We start from the raw sequence: 25020 nt of genomic DNA on the forward strand, positions 1-25020 counted from the left end.
TTCATGTAAAGTTTTTATGGGCATGTGTTTTCATTTCTCTTGTGTATATACTAAGGAGTAGAAATGCTGGATTATATGGCAACTCAAGTTTGAACCATTTGAGGAACTTCCCGATTGTTTTCCAAAATGGCTACACCATTGTACATTCCTACAAAGAGTATATAAGGACCTCAATTTCTCCAAATTCTTGCTAATACTGATTACCATGTCTTTTTAATTATAGTTATCATTTTGATTTGCTTTGCCCTAATGGCTACATGAAGTATTTTTTAATTTCCATCACACAAAAAAAATCCTAAAAATGTTTTTCAAGGGCCAAAATATGTCACTAAAAAATAACTCTTTAATGTCTCACACAGGAAGATTAGGGAATACAGATTAAGGAAATTCTTTATATTATTAGTTTCATGTTCTTAGCTTGGTTTCTGTATCCCAAAGTAAAAGTAAAACAGAGTTAAACTAAGTCATAAGAATAAAGTCTGATAATAAAGAACACCTAAATCTATTTTTCTTTTTTCTACTTTCAGATCATCCCTTTTTATATTTCTCTCTCATTTCCTCTTCTTTTCTTTCTATACAGATAATAAATATGCAAGGAGTTTTTAAGAGTATGTTAGTGGCCCCCAAGATCCAAGTGAGAAATATTAGAGAAATATTGACTGCCCTGACGCCTGATGCATGCCCTTGCTCCCCAAGAATAGCAACATATATTTACTCATCAAAGTTGAGTGTGTTTGTCCAGTTCAGCACTTCATCCACTTCCCATTCCATCACAGAATCTATTCCACCATCTTCAATAGTTCTTAATAGGCCTTTTGTTGCTGTTTGAATTAAACCTACAGTTTCGTAATTTGTTGACTTAGCCTCCAGGTTTCCTGCATAGTACCTACATATAGGAAAGGAAGAGTGATGTAAATCCTTTGAATTAGGTGACTGCAAGTGGATGCAGTTAATATACATTATTGCTGTCAAACTATTTACATTGTAAAGAAAGTTTTCATCCTATTTAATTTAAATACAATTAAGCCAAGTTGTATGTGATGGGATCATCTGGGAAAAAACAAAGCAGCTTAATCAACCACACTAACTAGAGAAGCCTCATTTCAAAATTACCTCTCAGTAAGTATAGAATTACAGAGTCAAAGGATCTTAGAGACCAAATAACTATCCCATTTGTTTCACAGGCAATGCAATAAACCCCGGAAGAGTAACTTTTACAAAGTCACATGGCTAATCTAAAAACTAAAACAAATTAAATATATGTAATAAAACAAAAACAGACCCACAGATGTAGAGAACAAACTAGCAGGTTACCACTGGTGAGAGAGAAGGGGGAAGGAGTTCATACTACCATGTACAAAACAGATAAGCAACAAGGGTAGATATATTGTACAGCACAAGAAAATATAGCCAGTGTTTTATAATAATATTAAGTGGAGTATAATCTTTAAAAATATTGAATCACTATGTTGTACACTTGAAACTAATACAGTATTGTAAATCAACTGTACTTCAAAAAAAACCCCACTACTTCCTCCTATCTTTCTTGAGAGGTTTAGAAGTGTAAATCCCTGTAAAACATTTAGGACAATGACTAGCACATAGTAAGCTTTCAATAAAAGAAAGCTTACATAATCCTGTGGCAAGAGATAAGACAATGACAAGATACGCCCCTGCACTCAGGAAGTTTCCACTTTGTCAGACTTTAAATGCATAATAATTCATGAGAAAGAAAGAAAGAAAGTGAAGTCCCTCAGTCATGTCCAACTCTTTGCGGACCCCGTGGACGTAGCCTAGCAGGCTCCTCCATCCATGGGATTTTCCAGGCAAGAGTACTGGAATGGGTTGCCATTTCCTTCTCCAGGGGATCTTCCCGACCCAGGAATCAAACCTGGGTCTCCTACACTGAAGGCAGATGCTTTACATTCTGAGCCACCAGGGAAGCCCCAATAATCCACAAGAACTAATGTATTTTATTTTATTTTTTAAGAACTAATGTATTTTATAGAAGCAGGAACATACCTCTTGATTTATATTGTTTAGTAAGAGTACAAGTTATAATAAACTATGATTTCACAATTTTTCTATAGGTCTTTGTTCAGTTATTCATTTAATAAATATTGAGTGCCAACTGTTTGCAAAGCATCGTGTACAGAGGTGAAATTCCTTCATAAAACTTGCAATCTTCTACTCTATCCTCTATTCCCTGAACAAATAAGCACATATTTTAAATGAATGAATGAATGATGGTATCCACTAGCCCAGATTTATTAACTAATTCTCATGCCATAACAAAAATACATTTAGAAATTAAAAAATGCTGGAAGACTGGGGGTGAATGTATTTTTTATCAATTACTCCATGTTTTACCTTTCCAAATATACAAACACTTAAGATCAGATCTGGAAACCTGGATAATATTCCTTTTTAAAAATATAATAGACAATTCAGATATCTATTTTTGCTCTCATACTTTGTTTTACAGAGAATTAAGAAATTTATGCCAATAATAAAATTCTGTTTTGAACTCTTTAAATATTAGTCACTATTAGGTGGGCTATAGCAATCATAAAAACAAGCTAGCCAGTACAAACAGAATTGCAAATATAATAGTGATCAGAAATAAAGACTGCTTTATAATAATCATAACTTGTTTTATAGGGTGGTGTTTTAAAAGAAAACAAAAAATATAAAATTTGACTTTATAAGTGATATTGCAATATATTCCCTTAAAATGTCCTCCTTTCTAAACTAAAAAATTTCATGTTTAAATTTTTTAATTAAACTTTGTCTAAATATCATGACAGGGAGAGAAATTTAAATGCAAAGACCTAGTAATAACCAAGGTTGAAACTGGAAATGAGGTCGAGGAGACCTAAGATCTGTAGGTACACAGGAAAGGACCTGATGTGAAGATCAAAGTTCTTTTAGTAAGACAGAGGTTAAAAAAAAAAAAAATCAAGATTTTGTCAACTATTGATTATCAGCAACAGCCAAATATAAGTATTTAAATACAATAAGTGACCAAAGCACACAAAGAAAAATTTCTCATTCATCCCTTGCAACCCTAAAAAAAAGAAACAACACTCAGATATAAGGATTAATGCATTCATTCACTCAGCGAGCAAGCAACATATATTCATTAAGCATCTAGTGGGTCTGAGGTCCAGTAACTAAGTTAATAGAACAGAATTTCTGTTCTTTAGGGGCTAAAAATCTAGTGGAGATGGCAGACAAATAGAGAATCACAAAATCATTACAACTGAGTATATAAAAGATCTGTGGGGCACTGCAAGAGGAAGTGCTGAACCAGGTCTAGGTAAGTCAGGTGAAACTTCAGAAGGAGATATTTGAGCCAAATATCAAAAGATGAAGATCTTGTTGCCAGGTTGCTGAGCCAGAAAAGATCAACCTAGGGATTTGGAGAAGGCAATGGCACCCCACTCCAGTACTCTTGCCTGGAAAATCCCATAGACGGAGGAGCCTGGTAGGCTGCAGTCCATGGGGTTGCTAGGAGTCGGACACGACTGAGCGACTTCACTTTCACTTTTCACTTTTCACTTTCATGCATTGGAGAAAAAATGGCAACCCACTCCAGTGTTCTTGCCTGGAGAATCCCAGGGACGGGGGAGCCTGGTGGGCTTCCATCTATGGGGTCACACAGAGTCGGACACGACTGAAGTGACTTAGCAGCAGCAGCAGCAGCAGCAGGGATAAGGAATATCACGTGGGATGTAAGTGATGAGAAGCCCCAAATAGGTTTCAGGTAAGAAGTGATTTAATCAGTTTTAGAAATATCACCTCAAGATTTATATAGAGAGGAGCCCAGCGGGCTACAGTCCATGGGGTCGCAAAGAGTTGGACACGACTGAAGCAACTAAACAACACACAAACAGAGGAGCTATTAGGGACAAAGAGACCAACTAGAAGGACTTGCCAGGTAGAGTAGAGTTGAGGATGATGAAATGCTGCAGTTGGCAGTGGGAGAAGTGCCAGATTCGGGAGATACTTTGGAAGCACAATTAATAAGACCTAATGAGGGGTTACGTACAGGAGTTTATGAAAGGTAAGAAATGTAGGGCAACATCCGCATTTCTGGCTTGGATGACTAAGTAAATGATAGTGTCATAAGCTGAGGCCAGGGAGAATACTGAAAAGAATCCCCTTTTATGATGGGAAACATAAGAAACTGAGCTTTGGACTTGTTGATTTTGAGATGGAAACGACCATCTAATTAGAAATACAGAGCTCAGTTATGGATGAGGACTGTTTTGAGAATAAATAAACAAAAAAAAGAATAAATAAAATAGGAAATTATTATTCATGTGTATTAGCTTATTACTAGATGGCTCCTAGCTGGTGCTATAGCTGAATGTCAGCAAGTCTTACTGCCATTCTGTCAAAGTCAGCTGTTTCTAGGTAATGATGAGTGTAGTTTGTTGTTCTGAGCCCATGACCACAGTTCCTTTGCTGTACATGGGTCGCCTGGTTGTAGATAGTGTTGTATGGAATAAAATGATGATGGATAGGCATAACGTAATAAATGGTATTGCTGACAGAGTGATGGAGCAGAGAAATAAAATATAACACATGTTATGTTTATATATACATGAATGTTATACATGAATGTTTATCATTCTGAAGACAGAAGGATTCCTCCTGTATTATGGGAAGGGCCCAGTATAATTAGACCACCACTGGGTAGCCAGCAGATCCCATTATGGAGGGCAAAGCTATAACTTTTGCTGTACAGTCAGCTGTGACTATATAGCCAGAATGGCCTTAGTGAAGAAAAGATTACTCCTTGGAAGGAAAGTTATGACCAACCTAGATAGCATATTCAAAAGCAGAGACATTACTTTGCCAACAAAGGTTTGTCTAGTCAAGGCTATGGTTCTTCCTGTGGTCATGTATGGATGTGAGAGTTGGACTGTGAAGAAGGCTGAGTGCCGAAGAATTGATGCTTTTGAACTGTGGTGTTGGAGAAGACTCTTGAGAGTCCCTTGGACTGCAAAGAGATCCAACCAGTCCATTCTGAAGGAGATCAGCCCTGGGATTTCTTTGGAAGGACTGATGCTAAAGCTGAAACTCCAGTACTTTGGCCACCTCACGCGAAGAATTGACTCATTGGAAGAGATTCTGATGCTGGGAGGGATTGGGGGCAGGAGGAGAAGGGGAAGACAGAGGATGAGATCGCTGGATGGCATCACTGACTCGATGGACGTGAGTCTGAGTGAACTCCGGGAGTTGGTGATGGACAGGGAGGCCTGGCGTGCTTCGATTCATGGGGTCACAAAGAGTTGGACATGACTGAGCGACTGATCTGATCTGATCTGATCTGATGAGTCTAGGTATAGCTTCCATCCCTGTAGCCTGAACAATTTGAGCAGTCATTGAGTTGTTTCTGTTGTTCAGTCGCTAAGTTATGTCTGACTCTTTGCAACCCCACGAACAGCAGTATGCCAGATTTCCCTGTCCTTCACTATCTCCAGGAGTTTGATTAGACTCATGTCCATTGAGCAAATGATGCCATCCAACCATCTCATCCTCTTCTGCCCCCTTCTCCTCTTGTCCTCAATCTTTCCCAGCAACAGTGTCTTTTCCAATGAGCTGGCTCTTTGCATTAGCTGGCCAAGGCATTGGAGCTTCAGCATCAGTTCTTCCAATGAATATTCAGGATTGATTTCCTTTAGGATCAACTGGCTTGATCTCCTTGTAGTCCAAAGGACTCTCAAGAGTCTTCTCCAGCACCACAATTCAAAAGCATCAATTCTTTAGTGCTCAGCCTTCTTTAAGGTCCAACTGTCACATTCCTATATGACTACTGGAAAAACCATAGTTTTGGCTATACTGACTTTGTTGGCAAAGTAATGTCTCTGCTTTTTAATATGCTGTCTAGGTTGGTCATAGCTTTTCTTCCAAAGAGCAAGCATTTTTAAATTTCATGACTGCAGTCACCATCTGCCATGATTTTGGAGCACAAGAAAATAAAATCTGCCACTGTTTCCACTTTTTCCCATTTATTTACCATGAAGTGATGGGACCAGATGCCGTGATCTTAGTTTTTGAATGTTGAGTTTTAAGCCACCTTTTTCATTCTCTTTCACTCTCATCAAGAGGCTGTTTAGTCCCTCTTTGCTTTCTGCCATTAGAGTGATATCATCTGCATATCTGAGATTGCTGATATTTCTCCTGGCAATCTTGATACAACTTGTGATTCATCCAGCCTGGCATTTTGCATCATGTACTCTGCACAGAAGTTAAATAAGCAGAGTAACAATATACAGCTTTGACGTACATATTGCTTTTTCAATTTTTAATCAGTACATTGTTCCATGTCAGGTTCTAACTGCTGTTTCTTGTTTTGCATACAGGTTTCTCAGGAAACAGGTAAGGTGGTCTGGTATTCCTAGCTCTTTTAAGAATTTTCCACTTTGTTGTGATCCACACAGTAAAAGGCTTTAGTGTAATCAATGAAGCAGATGTTTTTCTGGAATTCCCTTGTTTTTTCTATAATCCAATAGATGTTGGCAATTTGCTCTCTGATTTCTCTGCCTTTTGTAAATCCAGCTAGTACACCTGGAAGTTCTTGGTTCATGTACAGAATTCTGAAGCCTAGCTTGAAGGATTTTGAGCACTAGCTTGCTAGCATGTGAAATGAGCGCAATTATATGGTACTTTGAACATTCTTTGGCATTGCCTTTCTTTTGGAATGGAATGAAAACTGAACTTTTTCAGTCCTGAGGCCATTGCTGAGTCTTCCAAATTTGCTGGCATATTGAGTGTAGCACTTTAACAGCATCATGTTTTAGGACTTGAAATAGCTCAGCTGGAATTCCATCACCTCCACTCGTTTTGTTTGTAGTTCAGTTCAGGTCAGTCGCTCAGTTGTGTCCGACTGTTTGCAACTCCATGAACCACAGCACACCAGGCCTCCCTGTCCATCACCAACTCCTGGAGTCCACCAAAACCCCTGCCTCATCTAGGCCCTTTGGAGGACATTCACAAGGACATCAATATATTCAGTGCCCATTCTTAGCATCTGTCTCTGCAGACCTAATTAGACCTAATCACTGTTTTCCAACTTAATTATTTTCAAGGCCCCAATCAACTGAGAAACTTTTAGTTACTGCTCATAGTCAATAAGATTCTACCCCCTACTCATATATGAAGAGTAGCTTCCTTCAGTTGTGCTCATTGGGTGAATATCCTTTGACCACATTCTGGGCTAACTGAGGGATTGTAATCTAGTGGCTGTCTATTTTTGGATGTTCCTAACATCCTGTGCAGATTCATAGTGAATTAGACCAAATACACTCTCCCTCTGGTAACATGTCACAACTGACTCCCAGTGAAGCCAAAAGTATGGCGATGAAGAGGAGCCAATGTAGCATAAGTAGGCGTTGAAGAAGTCTGAGCCACCTACTTATATATCTTCCTTTGGGCTTCTGGACCTTTCAGACCCATTCTCATATATACTGGATCTACTTTATACTGAAATGATGCTGTATACTCTGTTTCACAGTTCAGTGGATTAGATAAAATCCACGTCGGTTCTTAAACATAGCATTTGGTATCCTTCTGACAAGCTTCCAGTCTCTACTAGGGCCCAGTAGCTAGTCCAGAACAATTTTTCAAGTAGTTTTTGACAGAGAAAGGCACTACCTTACTCCTAAACCCTAGAAGTCTGTGCTATGATCCTCCCATTACGATGCTTTAGAGACCCTACACAGTCTTTCACAGAGATATTTCCAACACTGTTGGGACTGCTGGGCTATGAAGCCCAAGGGGTAGGGCAGCTTGCCCCACATTATGAACCTGCTACTGTGTTCTTTCTTACACCATGTCTCAATGGTGCCTGCTAGCCTTATTAGTTATCTAGTATATGGGTTGGAGCAGCATGCCCAAATGTGACGTATTTTATCTCCCAAATCCAGAGAGTGTTTGTCTTCAAGGTGGATGGTGCAAGGTATAGCATCTTGTCTCTTTCTTTAGAAAGGATATCCCAAAATGTCTGTAAGCTTCAGCTACGTGGCAGACCCTTAACTTTTGGCCAAGTTTATCTCCCACCCTGTAGTGTGTATTTGTCCTATTAAGTCATCCAGGGCAGCGGTCCCCAGACTTTTTGGCACCACCTCAGCTCTTCCTCAGATGATCAGGCATTAGAGTCTCTTAAGTAGTGTGCAGCCTAGATCCCTTGCGTGTGCAGTTCACAAGAGGGTTCGTGCTCCTCTGAGAATTTAATGCCGCCACTGCTCTGACAGGAGCTCGCCCTCCACTCACCTCCTGCTGTGGGACCCGGTTCCTAACAGGCTGGGGACCACTGGCAATCCATGGCCCGGGGGATGGGGACCCCTATTCTAGGGAGTTAGTTTCTCCTCACCATGGTCACTTAGTATAAGGTCACCAGTGTAAAGGACAGGCATGATGTTCTTTGAGCACTGAGGTAGCATGTTCCTGGGGATAAGAGCAAGAGAGCTGACAGAGCTCTGAGAGTAAGATGTAAAGACACACTGTTCTTTCCATTTAAATGCAAACTCCTCTCTTTGCTTACTGATCAGATGGGAAAGAACACACTTACTAAGTCAACAGCAGCCTAACATATGCCAGGGACAGTGTTGATTTGTTCCATTAAAGAAACCACATCTGAAGGAAGCTTAGCTGCAATTTATGTCACTTCTACCACTTCAAAGTTCCATTATTCCCAGTGAACTAAAGGAACCAATTCCATGGGAACTTTCCCCACTGTCACCTACACTGTATATGGCCACCACAAGTTCATTAAGAATTCTGTTGCTCCCCTCATTTCTTAATGATTTGATGAAAAGCATTTCCTCTGGGACCCCCTGGGTTACAGCTAGTGGGTGGTTGAACAGATTGCACATAAAAGGAACAAACATATGCTTTACCCAAGCCTCTTTTAGAAGTCCTTTTCTACAGAGTACTAGAGAAGTTCAGGCATTTTGTAACGGTAGAGCTTTGACTGAGTTCAGGCTTTGTTAGGCTAATGTAAACACTATTTCTGGTTATTTTTTTTTTAATGTGTTTGTTTGTTTTGGCTGCACCACATGGTTTGTGGAATCTTAGTTCCCCAACCAAGGATCAAACCTGTGCCCCCTGAGGTTAAAGTGTGGAATCCTAACCACTGGACAGCCAGGGAATTTCCTGAACACCATTTCTGGATACTCAAGCCAACACATTAAATCGCTAATCTCAAGTGAGTGTGGTCATATCAATAAGTTCAGCCCAATCAACTCTTGAACACCATAGAATCCGCTTTCACACATCCTTCTGAGCTCCTGTCAACACAGATTGGTAAATCCTCAGAACTCTTTTGGTTAATAAATAAGTTAGCTCCTCTTGGAGTCGATCTTGTACCTCTCTGTACTGTCCTGAGATATAAGTCTCATTGTGGGCTGGAGGCAATGAGAAAATGGTTCTGGGGGAATCCTAAGGAGAATCAGCACAAGTGTGTGAGGCAACTGAGCCAGGTACAGTCATTGAAAGGCCTTTATGCAGAAAAGGGCTTGTTCCCTCAAAACACGGAGGAAGAGTTTCCTTCACCAACAGGAGAGTGTGAAGGCTTAAGCTTCTTAAGCCTTATCTATGTCTGCCCAAATAAGAGGAGAGTTAAAAAGTTGGCTTAAAGCTCAACATTCTGAAAACAAAGATCATGGCATCTGGTCCCATCACTTCATGGGAAATAGATGGGGAAACACTGGAAACAGTGTCAGAGTTTATTTTGGGGGGCTCCAAAATCACTGCAGATGGTGACTGCAGCCATGAAATTAAAATACGCTTACTCCTTGGAAGGAAAGTTATGACCAACCTAGATAGCATATTCAAAAGCAGAGACGTTACTTTGCCAACAAAGGTCCGTCTAGTCAAGGATATTGTTTTTCCAGTGGTCATGTATGGATGTGAGAAGAAAGCTGAGTGCTGAAGAATTGATGCTTTTGAACTGTGGTGTTGGAGAAGACTTTTGAGAGTCCCTTGGACTGCAAGGAGATCCAACCAGTCCATTCTAAAGGAGATCAGTCCTGGGTGTTCTTTGGAAGGAATGATGCTAAAGCTGGAACTCCAATACTTTGGCCACCTCACGCGAAGAGTTGACTCTTTGGAAAAGACTCTGATGCTGGGAGGGATTGGGGGCAGGAGGAGAAGGGGATGACAAAGGATGAGATGGCTGGATGGCATCACCGACTCGATGGACATGAGTTGAATGAACTCTGGGAGTTGGTGATAGACAGGGGGGCCTGGCGTGCTGCAATTCATGGGATCGCAAAGAGTCAGACACGGCTGAGCGACTGAACTGAACTGAACTGAGGTCTCATGGTTCCACCTCTCCAATAATGCCCTTAGCTTAGTGCACAAGACCTGTTTAGTTTTTTCGTTACATGGCAAGCACTGTTTGTGACCCTTTCAATAACACCTGGATTGCCTCCAGCTCACCCTGCAACCACAGGAGATGAAGGAGTACTCCATGGAGATCTTCAGATTGCCTGAACATGTTCTTTAAACATTTTTTACAGCTTATTGAGCATAAGTGATAAATAATAAATTGTGTTTAAGCTCTACAATTTGAAGAGTTTTGAAAAGTATGTACTTGTGAATCCATCACTATAATAAAAGAAATGAATATATCCATCACCCCCAAAGTTCTTGAGGTACTTGGTATCCTTCCTGCCCCCTTTCCCCAACCCTTATCTCCAGATAACTACTGATCTGCTTTGTGCCATTCTAGATTTGTTTGTATTTTCTATGCTGCTACTGCTGCTAAGTCACTTCAGTCGTGTCCAACTCTGTGCGACCCCAGAGATGGCAGCCCACCAGGCTCCCCCGTCCCTGGGATTCTCCAGGCAAGAACACTGGAGTGGGTTGCCATTTCCTTCTATAATTTGATATAAATGAAATCATTTATGTACTCTTTCTCAACTGATTGCTTTCATTCAGCATCACCATTTTGAAACTCATCCATGTTTTTATGTATGAATAGTTCATTCCTTGTACTGCCAAGTAGTATTCCTTTGTGTAGATACATCATAATTTGTTTATCCATTGACATTTGGGTTGATGGGTTGTTTCTGGTTTGGGGCTATTACAAATAAAGCTGCTATGAACTCGTATTACCATCTTTCTGTAGACATATGCTCTAGTGGGTAAATAACTGAGTAGAATAGTTGGATGAAATGGTAGATGTGTGTTTAACTTGTAAAATTAAAAAAAAAACTGTCAAACTGTTATCCAAAATAGGTGTACTAATTTGTATTTGCTCTGTATCCATGCCAAAAATTGCTAGGACAGAATATTTTAGCCATTCTAGTGGTTGTATAATGTTTTCTCACTACAGTTTTGGTTTGCACTTTCCTAATGACTAATGATGATTGTCATTAGTCACCTGTACTTACTTTCTATCTGCATATTCATTGGTAGAGTGTTCAGATCATTTGCCCATTTTAAAATTAGGTTGTCTTCTTATCACTAAATTTTGAGTTTTTTTTACAGAATCTAGTTACAAGACTTTTATCATGTACATATTTTGCAAATGTTCTCTTCCTGTCTGTGACTTGCATTTATATTTTTGCAAAAATGTCTTTAGCAGAGCAAAAGCTTTTAACATTGATGAAATGCAATTTAACACTCTTTTCTAATTCATGCCTTCTGTGTCCTACTTACGAAATCTTTGCTAGAACCATAGACACTAAGGTTTCCTTGTTTGCTTACTTTTGGATAAGTACTTACTTGGTGTTAACGCTCACTTTTTTAAGGTCTCATAAAGTGCTTTTTTTTTTTTCTTCAGAAAAATACATACTTTTCAGATTATTTTGCATTATAGATTATTATAAGATATTGAATATGCTCCCCTATGTTATACAGTAAATTCTTGTTACTTATCTATTTAATATATAGTATTGGATGCTGGGGCTGAAACTCCAATACTTTGGCCACCTCATGCAAAGAGTCGACTCATTGGAAAAGACCCTGATGCTGGGAGGGATTGGGGGCAGGAGGAGAAGGGGATGACAGAGGATGAGATGGCTGGATGGCATCACCGAACTCGATGCACATGAGTTTGGGGGAACTCCGGGAGTTGGTGATGGACAGGGAGGCCTGGCATGCTGCAATTCATTGGGTCGCAAAGAGTCGGATACGACTGAGCGACTGAACTGAACTGATTGTATCTATATGAATAGTTTGTAGCTGTTAATCCCATTATCCTAAGTTATCCCTCCCCACATTTTCTCCTTTGGTAATTGTAAGATTGTTTTCTATGTCTGTGAGTCTGATTCTGTTTTGTATGTAGTTTCATTTGTGTTATTATTAGATTCCACATATAAGTGATATCATGTAATATTTGCCTTTTCTTTATCTGACTTACTTCACTCAGTATGATATTCTTCAGGTCTATCCATGTTACTGCAAATAGCATTATTTTGTTCTTTCTTATGGCTAATATTCCATTTTATATATATATATATATATATGTATACACATATATATAGTATACGTACATATACCATAAAAATCAGTGGCACAGTGGTAAAGAATCTGTCAGTGCAGGAGACGCAAGAGACATGGGTTCAATCCTTGGGTTGGGAAGATCCACTGGAGTAGGAAATGGCAACCCACTCCAGTATTCTTGCCTGAAAAATTTCATGGACAGAAGAGCCTGGCAGTCTACAGTCCACGGGGTCACAAAGTGTAGGACACAACTGAGGGACTGAGCCCACACACACACATATAAATGTATACCACATCTTCTTAAACCAATCATCTATTGATGGGGGCTTGGGTTGCTTCCATGTCTTGGCTATTGTAAATAGTGGTGCTATGATCACTGGGGTACACATATTCTTTCAATTTAGCATTTCTGTCTTTGCTGCATACATGGTCAGGAATAATGGGATTGCTGGATCATATGGTAGCTCTATTTTTAGTTTTTTAGGGAACCTTCTTACTGTTTACCATAGTAGCAGCACCAATTTACATTCCCACTAACAGTGTTAGGAGGATTCCCTTTTCAACACACTCTCTCCAGTATTGACTATTTGTAGACTTTTTGATGATTGCCATCCTGATATGTGTGAAATGATACCTCACTGTGGTTTTGATTTGCATTTCTCTAATAATTAGCAATGTTGAACATATTTTCATGTGCCCATTGGCCCTCTGTATGGCTTTGGAGAAATGCCTATATAGATCTTCTCATTTTGTGATTGGATTGTTTGTTCTTTGGATATTGAGTTGTATGCACTATAGAGTTCATTCTTATATTTAGATCTATGATATTTTTCAAATTAAGTTATATATGACGAGAGGGCTCCAGGTGGTACAGTAGTAAATAATCCACCTGCCAGGCAGGAGATGCAAGTTCGATCCCTTGGTAGGGAAGATCCCCTGGAGAAGGAAATGGCAACCCACTCCAGCAGCCTTGCCTGGGAAATCCCATGAACAGAGGATATATGGGATCCTCTGTCCATGGGGTTGCAAAGAGTTGGACACAATTTAGCGACTAAACAACAACAATGTGAGATAAAGATCAAGATTTATTTCTCTGCATTTGAGTATCCAATTTGTTGAAAAGAATATCCTTTACCAATAAAATTGCCTTGGTATATGTATTGAAACTCAACAACATGTGTTTGGGTCTATTTCTCAACTCTCTATTCTGTTCCATTGATCTGCATGTCTATCTTAATGCCAGTACCACCACATCTTGATTATAGTAGTTTTATAATAAGTCTTAAAATCAGGTAATGTAAGTTCTCCAATTTTTTTCCAAAATTATTTTGATTATTCTAGTTCCTTTGCATTTACATGAAAGTTTTCAAGTCTACTTGTCAAGTTCCACAAACACACATACACACAACCAGCTGGAATTTTTGATTATGATTACATTGACTATAAACATCAATTTGCAGAGACTGATCTTAACAATATTGAGTCTTCTGATCCATGAATATCTTATAGCTCTTTAAGTCTTTAAGTTTTATGAACAGTGTTTATTACTTTTCAGTGTACAGGTCATATAGATTTTTCCTTCAATTTATGCCTAGGTATTTCATATTTGCTGATGCCACTGTAAATTTTTAATTTTGATTTCTAATTGTTTGCTGCAATACAATTGGTTTCTGTATCTTACAACCTTGATAAATTCACCTGTTAGTTCCAGTAGCTTTTTAATAGATTCCTTCGAATTCTGTATTTAGATGGTCATATCAATTTAGTTAAGGCATTCAGTTGTGTCTCTTTGTGACCCCATGAACGGCAGCACTCCAGGCTTCCCTGTCCACCACCAACTCCCCAAGCTTGCTCAGACTCATGTCCATTGAGTCGGTGATGCCATCCAACCATCTCACCCTCTGTAATCCCCTTCTCCTGCTTTCAATCTTTCCAAGCATCAGGGTCTTTTCCAATAAGTCAGTTCATTGTATCATGTGGCCACATTATTTGGAGCTTCAGCCTCAGCATCAGTCCTTCCAGTGAATATTCAGGGCTGATTTCCTTTAGGATGGACTGGTTGGATCTCCTTGCAGTCCAAGGGGCTCTCAAGAGTCTTCTCCAACACCACAGTTCAAAAAGCATCAATTCTTTTGTGCTCAGGTTTCTTTACCTTCCAACTCTCAAATCCATATACGACTACTGGAAAAACCATAGTGTTGACTAGATGACCTTTGCTGGCAAAGCAGTGCTTCTTCTTTTTAATATGCTGTCTAGGTTGGTCATAGAGTTTCTTCCAAGGAGCAAGCGTCTTTTAATTTCATGGCTGCAGTCACCACCTGCAGTGATTTTGGAGCCCAAGAAAAATAAAATCTGTCACTGTTTCCATTGTTTCCCCATCTATTTGCCATGAAGTGATGAGACCAGATACCATGATCTTAGTTTTCTGAATGTTGAGTTTTAAGCCGGCTTTTTCACTCTCCTCTTTCACTTTCCTCAAGAGGCTCTTTAGTTTTTCTTAACTTTAAGCCACAAGGGTGGTATCATCTGCATATCTGAGGTCATTGATATTTCTCCCAGCAATCTTGATTCCAGCTAGTGCTTCATCCAGCCCAGTATTTCAAATTGCCAACATCCATTGGATCATAGAAAAAGCGAGAAAATTCCAGAAAAACATCTACTTCTGCTTCATTGACTATGCTAAAGCATTTGACTGTGTGGATCACAGTCAAACTGTGGAAAATCGTTAGAGTTGGGAATGCCAGATCACCTTACCTGCTTCCTGAGAAACTTGTATGCATGTTAGGAAGCAAAAGTTAGAACTGGACATGGAACAACGGACTGGTTCCAAATTGGGAAAGGGATACGTCAAGTCCATATATTGTCACTCTGCCTGTTTAAGTTATATGCAGAGTACATCATATGAAATGCCAGGCTGGATGAAGCATAAGTTGGAATCAAGACTGCCATGAGAAATATCACTAACCTCGGATGATCATGTCAACTGTGAATAAAGATTATTTTAGTTCTTCTTTTCCAATCTCAGTGTCTCTCCCACCACTCCACCCTGCCACCCTTATTGCACTAACGAGGACGTCCAGTGCAATGTTGTGAAGAAGTAGTGAGTGCAGGCATCTTTGTTTCTGATCTTAGAGAGAAAGCATTCAGCCATTCACCATTAAGTATTATGTCGGCTGCAGGCTTTTCATAGATGATCTTCATCAAGTTGAGGAGGCTCTCATCTATTCTTAATTTGCCAAGAATTTTAATTATAAATGTTAGCTAGACTTTTGTAAATACTTTTTCTGCATCTTTTTGAGATCATCATATCCAGTTTTCTTTTTTAAGTCTGAAAATTTGGTGAATTGCATTGATTGATTTCCAAATGTCAAACCAATCTTGTATTCCAAGGATAAACTCCATTTGTTTATAATATTACTTATTATCATGTTCATGAGAGAATACTGGTTTGTTATTTTTTGTAGTTTTTCCCCCCTCATAAACCTTGAATAGTTTTTTATCAGATAACACTAGTCTCATAGAAAATGATATAAATTTTCCTGTAAGTACTTCTTTAGCTGCATTCCCCCAATTTTAGTATGTTGTCTTTTCATTTTTTGTTAAACCAAAAATATTTTCAAGTTCCTTTTGTGACTTCTTTGACTTATGGATTATTTGAAGATATGCTGTTTAATATCCAAGTATTTGGAGGTTTTCCAGAAATCAAGAAATGTTTCTGTTATTTTACTCTGTTTTAAATTATTTTTAATTTCATCATGATTAGAAAACTTCCTTTGTGTGATTTTAATTCTTTTAAATTTGTAGGTATTTATTTCATGGCCCAGAATATGGTGTATTTTGGTGAAGGCTTTTCATGTGCACTTGAAAAGAATTTGTTTTCTTTGGTTGAGTTCAGTGCTCTATAAATGCCAATTATGTCAAGTTGGTTGGTTGTGTTACTCCAACCTTCTATGCTGCTGCTGCTGCTAAGTCGCTTCAGTCGTGTCCGACTCTGTGCGACCCCATAGACAGCAGCCCACCAGGCTTCCCCGTCCCTGGGATTCTCGAGGCAAGAACACTGGAATGGGTTGCCATTTCCTTCTCCAATGCATGAAAGTGAAAAGTCAAAGTGAAGTCGCTCAGTCATGTCTGACTCTTAGTGACCCCATGGACTGCAGCCTACCAGGCTCCTCCATCCATGGGATTTATTGCCCACTTTAGGCAAACTTTCTCTGGTTGTGGCCAGCAGGGGCTACTCTTTGTTGCAGTGTGTGGGCTTCTCATTGCTGTGGCTTTGCTTGTTGTGGAGCACAGGTTCTGGGTACACAGGCTTTAGCAGTTGCAGCTCACAGGCTCAACAGTTGTGACCTGCATGCTCTAGAATGCAGGCTCAGTAGTTATGGCACATGGGCTTAGTTGCACCATGGCATGTGGAATCTTTCTGGACCAGGGATTGAACTTGTGTCTTTTGCATTGGTAGGCATTTCTTATCCACTACACCACCAGGGAAGTCCAGTAATTATGTAATGTTTGATGAAGTTTTTCAATATAAGAGAAAAGGAGTATAATTGTGGAATCAGGAACTTAAGTATAACTTGATTGGCAACATCAATATTAGCTCATTACTTTGCAGTATAAAAATGTTCAGTTCAGTTCAGTTCAGTCACTCAGTCGTGTCTGACTCTTTGCGACCCCATGAATCGCAGCACACCAGGCCTCCCTGTCCATCACCAACTCCCGGAGTTCACTCAAACTCATGTCCATCGAGTTGGTGATGCCATCCAGCCATCTCATCCTCTGTCGTCCCCTTTTCCTTCTGCCCCCAATCCCTCCCAGCATCAGAGTCTTTTCCAATGAGTCAACTCTTCGCATGAGGTGGCCAAAGTACTGGAGTTTCAGCTTTAGCATCATTCCTTCCAAAGAACACCCAGGGCTGATCTCCTTTAGAATGGACTGGTTGGATCTCCTTGCAGTCCAAGGGACTCTCAAGAGTCTTCTCCAACACCACAGTTCAAAAGCATCAATTCTTCGGCACTCAGCTTTCTTCACAGTCCAACTCTCACATCCATACATGACCACAGGAAAAACCATAGCCTTGACTGTTACTGCTGCTAAGTCACTTTAGTCGTGTCCGACTCTGTGTGACCCCAGAGACGGCAGCCCACCAGGCTCCCCCGTCCCGGGGATTCTCCAGGCAAGAACACTGGAGTGGGTTGCCATTTCTTTCTCCAATGCATGAAAGTGAAAAGTGAAAGTGAAGTCACTCATCGTATCTGACTCTTCGTGACCCCATGGACTGCAGCCTACCAGTCTCCTCCATCCATGGGATTTTCCAGGCAAGAGTACTAGAGTGGGGTGCCACTGCCTTCTCCATAGCCTTGACTAAACAGACCTTTGTTGGCAAAGTAATGTCTCTGCTTTTGAATATGCTATCTAGGTTGGTAATAACTTTCCTTCCAAGGAGTGTCTTTTAATTTCATGGCTGCAGTCACCATCTGCAGTAATTTTGGAGCCCAAAAAGATAAAGTCTGACACTGTTTCCACTGGTTTCCCGTCTATTTCCCATGAAGTGATGGGACCAGATGCCATGATCTTTGTTTTCTGAATGTTGAGCTTTAAGCCAACTTTTTAACTCTTCTCTTTCACTTTCATCAGGAGGCTTTTTAGATTCTCTTCACTTTCCGCCATAAGTGTGGTGTCATCTGCATATCTGAGGTTATTGATATTTCTCCCGGCCATCGTGATTCCAGCTTGTGCTTCTTCCAGCCCAGTGTTTCTCACCATGTACTTTGTGTATAAGTTAAACAAGCAGGGTGACAATATACAGCCTTGACGTACTCCTTTTCCTATTTGGAACCAGTCTGTTGTTCCATGTCCAGTTCTAACTGTTGCTTCCTGACCTGCATTCTCAAGGGGCAGGTGAGGTGGTCTGGTATTCCCATGTCTTGAAGAATTTTCCACAGTTTATTGTGATCCACACAGTCAAAGGTTTTGACATAGTCAATAAGGCAGAAGTAGATGTTTTTCTGGAACTCTCTTGCTTTTTCGATGATCCAGCAGATGTTGGCAATTTGATCTCTGGTTCCTCTGCCTTTTCTAAAACCAGCTTGAACATCAGGAAGTTCACAGTTCATGTATTGCTGAAGCCTGGCTTGGAGAATTTTTAGCATAACTTTACTAGTGTGTGAGATGAGTGCAATTGTGCAGTAGTTTGAGCATTCTTTGGCATTGCCTTTCTTTGGGATTGGAAGGAAAACTGATCTTTTCCAGTCCTGTGGTGACTGCTGAGTTTTCCAAATTTCCTGGCATATTGAGTGCAGCACTTTCACAGCATCATCTTTCAGGATTTGAAATAGCTCAACTGGAATGCTATCACCTCCACTAGCTTTGTTCGTAGTGATGCTTTCTATGGTCCACTTGACTTCACATTCCAGGATGTCTGGCTCTAGGTGAGTGATCATACCATCGTGATTATCTGGGTCGTGAAGATCTTTTTTGTACAGTTCTTCTGTGTATTCTTGCCACCTCTTCTTAATATCTTCTGCTTCTGTTAGGTCCATACCATTTCTGTCCTTTATCGAGCCCATCTTTGCGTGAAATGTTCCCTTGGTATCTCTAATTTTCTTGAAGAGATCTCTAGTCTTTCCCATTCTGTTGTTTTCCTCTATTTCTTTGCATTGATCGCTGAAGAAGGCTTTCTTATCTCTTCTTGCTATTCTTTGGAACTCTGCATTCAGATGCTTGTATCTTTCCCTTTCTATTTTGGTTTTCACTTCTATTCTTTTCACAGCTATTTGTAAGGCCTCCCCAGACAGCCATTTTGCTTTTTTGCATTTCTTTTCCATGGGGATGGTCTTGATCCCTGTCTCCTGTACAATGTCATGAAACTCAGTCCATAGTTCATCAGGCACTCTATCTATCAGATCTAGTCTCTTAAATCTGTTTCTCACTTCCACTGTATAATCATAAGGGATTTGATTTAGGTCATACCTGAATGGTCTAGTGGTTTTCCCTACTTTCTTCAATTTTAAATAATAATTTAATAACTGAATAAAAATGTAATACCTACCATTTAAAAAATTATGGTATAACCAACATAAAATTTATCATCTTAACTATTTATCTTGACTATTTTCAAGTGTGTAGTTCAGTAGTTAGTTAATTACTTTTTAAAGAGGTTTAAGTAGTAAGAAGAAAATTCTGTACATTTACTTAACACAGTTACCATTTTTGGTGTTCTTCATTCCTGTATGTTTCTAGATTTTTACTTAGAATCACTTTTCTTCTTCAGCTTTTATGTATCTGAAAAGTGTTCCTACCTTTTTATTTTATTTTTTTAAATTAATTTATTTATTTTATTTGAAGGCTAGTTACTTTACAATATTGTAGTGGTTTTTGCCCTACATTTGACATGAATCAGCCATGGGTGTTTTGCTGAGTTGGCTGATATTATTTTTTCTTCTCAGGGGTCTATTTTCCTGCTTCTTTGAATGTGTGGCAATTGATTACTACATGGTAGACATTGTTAATTTATGTGATTTTGAGTACCCAAGTTTTTTTTTTATTCCTTTAAATATCTGGGGAGTTTGTTCTTGTATGTATGTGGTGTGTGCTCAGTTGCTCAGTCATGTTTGACTCTCTGCATCTCCCCGGACTGTAGCCCACCAAGCTCCTCTGTCCGTGGGATGTCTCAGGCAAGAATACTGGAGTGGGTTGCCATTCCCTTTTCCACTGTTCTTATATACTGTCAAGTAAACTTGGATATGATTTGATTCCTTTGAGACTTGCTTTTAATATTTGTTAGATAGGTCCAGAATGCCTTTTAGTGTAATCCTTACATGTCAGTTTCTTTAGGGGACAAAAAAAGGTTGAGAATGGTATAGAGTAAGTCTAAAAGGTACCGAAGTCACTTCAGTCGTGTCCAACTATTTGTGACCCCAAGGACTGTAGCCTGCCAGGCTCCTCCGTCCAAGGATTTTCTGGAAGAATACTGGAGTGGGTTGCCATTTGCTTCTCCAGGGGATCTTCCTAACCCAGGGACTGAACCTGGTTCTCCCTCATTGCAGGCAGACTCTTTACCATCTGAGCCACCAGGGAATGCCTATGCCTGGTGAATAGGTCATATTAATCTCACATATAAAAGTAAATGCTGATTTTCATCTCATGTGGCAAAAGATTGTGATTTCCTTGAGGTCAAATAGAATTTGTCTTTTTCCACTTATATCTTAGATATTAACAGTCTCTAGCAAGCATTTATTAAATATTTGCTTTCATTGTTTTTTAAAAAATAACTATAATCTTTCATCTTATTTTTAAAATAACATGTAATTATTTTTACTAGTGATAGAAATTTTTGAAAATATATACTTCTTTAATAATTCTAAGTATTTCATCAACCTACATTTGCTGCATCCATTGTATTTTTCTAATTTTTCTTTTCTTTTCCATATCTTGCCTTCTCTTCAGTTTGGAGAAATGGAATTCACTTTCCTTTTTGTCTCCCACCATCACATTTTCAGTAGGCCTCCAAAACTATTGAGAAATGAAAAATGAATACACAAAATATTAAATTACTGATTGTGAGGTTATCTGACTATAAACAAGAACTTCTGTGTGTTCAGTAGGAATATACCAAAGTAGAAATAGAGGAGAGGATAGACCCTTTTAAGATATTTCTAATTAAGTGAATAGCACATTGAGCCTTAAGAGACACATGCCATAGAAAAACTAAAGAGAATTAGTGTACTGAGGTAGTATTTAATAAGTATTTGTTGAATGAATAAGTGAATAGACATATTCTAGGAGTGTTTTAGTTTCTCATAAGAACAGAGCTGACCAGTAGGTGCTACTGACTTTTGAAGACTCTAATCCTCAGTACCTTGGCCACCTGATGGGAAGAGCCAACTCACTGGAAAAGAAAAGACCCTGATGCTGGGAAAGATTGAGGGCAAGAGGAGAAGAGAATGACAGAGGATGAGATGGTCAGGTGGCATCACTGACTCAATGGGCATGAGTTTGAGCAAACTCAGGGAGACAGTGAAGGACAGGGAAGCCTAGTGTGTTGCAGTTCATGGGGTCACAAAGAGTTAGACACAACTTAGCAACTGAACAATAACAACAAATCCTCAAGGAATATGGGCACCCTCCAAGAATACAGAAATCTCACCATTGTATCTTAAGACTTCGTGATTTCCCCATATGATGCTTATACTAGCTGGTTGCTTGTTTTCTTATTTCCAGTTCATTCCTCCTCTCTCACCACATACACATTAAATAACAAAGAGGAGAGTTTATCCCCCACAACACTCTGAATTTGCCTATTAAAGCACTGTACTGAAATATCCTGTTTACTTGACTCTCTCCTTAATTAAAAGGCAAACTACTTCAGCGGAGCAATATTTTTATTTACCATTGCTTATTAAGCATCTAGTAAAATGCCATATATCTGACTGGTATGCAATAAAATTTGTTGACTGAATGAATGAATTCACACTTTGATCATTTTTCGTACTTAGTATATCCAATATACCACATTCTACAATTTGTATATCAGAGATTGAGGGATTTGAATGAAGATACTTGAGCCATATAAACAAACATCCAGAACTATACAACCAGATAATGTTAACTTTTAAAATATAAGTCAACAAATATCCTTGGATAAAAAATATTTCCACAAAAAGGAGATTAAACAAACATGTCTATAGAAAAATTCTCAAATCACATATATGCATTAGAAACCATGTATATTTTAAATCATTCTGTTTAGTTCATATAAATACATGTTATATTTTTCAACACCATGAAAACCCAAGTGATTTCCCACTAGGGTCTGCTGTTACAAGCTCTGTACAAAAAATGGGATATTACTCTCAAGAACACCCACTTCTTGTCCAGGGATTAATTACAGTTAGTAACATCTTCAGATTTGCTTTATTATAAAGATGGGTAATTGCTGAGTGCCAGAGAGTATCTAAAGATGGTCTAGACTCAAAGCTGTTTATTAAAAGCAGAAGCAGATGTTAAAAAAAAAAGATATATTAAAAAATAAGATATATTGCTGAATCTTGAAGTATACTAGTTGCCCCAGAGTAGTTAAGCAAATTTTATCAGTTAAATTAGTAGAATTTATTATTTTAAAAAAATCTGAAAATTAACTTTCAGAAGGACAGATAGGTTTCTAAGCATATAACATAAAAAATTATTAATATTTATCTGTTCTTACTGTCTCACAAACAGGCCTCCAGCCATTGTTCTCTATACGACGGTACCAGCCACTGTAATCCTCTTCCTGAAGATCATCACTTTTAATATGAGATGTACGTTTTGCTGGAAGTTTTGTGTAGTCTCTAGGGCTATTAGCACACAGATCTTCAATATGTCTGTGAGTGAAAATTTTATAGTATATTTCAGGTGGAAATTTAACCTGTAGATGGAAAAGTTAAAACAACCGTATCAATTTAATTAGGAAAATGGTCTATGTTTTTTAAAATTACGTCTTTTAAATTTCATATAAATGTGCTTTAATACTACTAAATAAGAATGTATTCATACTTACACCACCTAATCTGAATCGTACATTAATACCAGCAGCAGCATCTAGAAGTTCTGCCTATAAAAAAAAATTAGTCTTCAACATTCTATATATATCAGTTCATAATTTCTCACTCTATTATATTAAATAGCTACTGAATATTGATTACTTATGAAATAGATGAGGTGAATAAGCCTCAAATAGTTAATTTTAAATTAGAAAGTATCAGAATTTATTTTTTTATAGATACTCAATAAGTAAAACAATTTACATGATAACTGGGAAAATGATACCAAACTGTTTCCTTTCTATGTAATGTAAAAGTTTAAGTGCCAGGTGATTTATAGTCATAAAACAGAAGTGTTTTTTTAACGCCTCAAATATATTTTCATATTAAATATTATCTTCTAGGTTGGGAAGATCCCCTGGAGAAGGAAAAGGCTACCATTCCAGTATTCTGGCCTGGAGAATTCCATGGACTGTACAGGCCATGGGGTCACAAAGAGTCAGACTCAATTGAGCAACTTTCACTTTCACTCTAGGTAGATTCAGAGAAAAAAATGTGACTAGTGAATCTGAGTTTAATACCAGCTGACCTTTCCTAGCTAGCTTTTGATTTTAAATCAAAAATCTATGTTTAAATTTTGTAAGAATTGTATATAATTGGTCTTCTAAAATTTAGTGCCCCACACCAAATGGAAAATAGAGAAAAAAAATCTTGGTCCCCAACCTGTCTCCTGATTATATTAAGTTAGATGAGAAAACAGATGTTATCTTAAATTGTTCAACCTGAAAGACAACATTAGTTTTGCATAATTTTCTAACTAAAAAATTAAATACATGCACACACACATGTTCCCTGATTTATGATTGGTTTGACTTACAACTTTTCATCTTTATGATGGATGCAAAAGTGATACACATGCAGTAGAAACCATACTACTAATTTTGAACTTTGATCTTTTTCCAGGTTAGTGATACACTGTATGATACTCATCTGTCCTGTGATGCTGGACAGCAGCAGTGAGAGAGATAGAGTATACAAAATACTGATATCAGAAATGAAAGACGGGCCATTACTACTGATTCCATGGACACTAAAAGGATAATGAACAAATATGAACAACTCTATGCCCCAAAATTTGATAACCTAAACTAAATGGATTAATTCCTTGAAAGACACAACCTATCAAAACTCACATAAGGAGAAATAGACAATCTGAATAGATCAATATCTAGTAAAGATATTGAATCAATAATTAACCTTTCAAAGTGGAAAACACCATGCCTATATGAATTCATGGGTGAATTCAACCAAACATTTAAGGAAGACAAGGTAGTGGAAATCACCCAAGCTGAACAGAGAAAACAGAAAAAAAATTTAAATAAGGATAGCTTAGGAGACCTCTGGGACAACATGAAGCATACTCACATTTGCATTATAGGGATCCCAGAAGGAGATGAAGGAGAGAAATTGGCAGATAATTTATTTTAAAAAGTAATAGGTAAAAAATTTCCCTAACCTGGGGAAAGAAACAGACATCAAGTTTCAGGAAGCATGGACAGTCCAAAATAAGATAAACTCTAAGAGGTCCACTACAAGACACACTTTAATTAAAATAGCAAAAATTAAGGATAAAAGGGAACCTTAAAAGCAGGAAGGGAAAAATAACTAGTTACATGAAAGGGATTGCCCATAAAACTACCAGCTGACTGTTCAGCAGAAACTCTGTAGGCCAGAAGGGTGTGGCACAATATATTCAAAGTGATAAAAGGAAAAAAATCTATAACCAAGATTACTCCACCTGGCAATGCTATCATTCAAATTTGAAGTAGATACAGAGGTTTACAGGCAAGCAAAAGCTAAAGGGGTTTGGCATCACTAAACCAACTTTACAATAAACGTTAGAAGGACTCCTTTAAGGAAAAACTAGAAACATAAAAACTATGAAAGAAATATAAAAATTATGAAAGGAAAAATCTAATTCTTAAAGACAAATGCATAGTAAAGGTAGTAGATCAACTACTACTAGGTAGTAGGGAGG

At 38.4% G+C, this 25020-nt stretch overlaps 1 protein-coding gene across 1 annotated transcript in view; it reads right to left on the bottom strand.

Annotated features, from left to right (window-relative positions):
* Positions 1–450: 450 nt before the first annotated feature.
* The window catches only part of C15H11orf65 (chromosome 15 C11orf65 homolog), a 94432-nt gene continuing 69862 nt past the window's right edge, over positions 451–25020 (bottom strand). Inside the window, exons 4-7 of the mRNA XM_055547407.1 lie at positions 23000–23053; positions 22667–22867; positions 20843–20973; positions 451–886 (exon numbers count right to left, since the gene is read on the bottom strand). Coding sequence (XP_055403382.1) covers positions 712–886; positions 20843–20973; positions 22667–22867; positions 23000–23053 — 561 coding nt within the window. The 3' untranslated portion in view covers positions 451–711. The remainder of the gene's footprint in view (positions 887–20842; positions 20974–22666; positions 22868–22999; positions 23054–25020) is intronic.

The sequence above is a fragment of the Bubalus kerabau genome, chromosome 15 (genome assembly GCF_029407905.1).
Source record: "Bubalus kerabau isolate K-KA32 ecotype Philippines breed swamp buffalo chromosome 15, PCC_UOA_SB_1v2, whole genome shotgun sequence".
NCBI classification, from domain to species: Eukaryota; Metazoa; Chordata; class Mammalia; order Artiodactyla; family Bovidae; genus Bubalus; species Bubalus kerabau.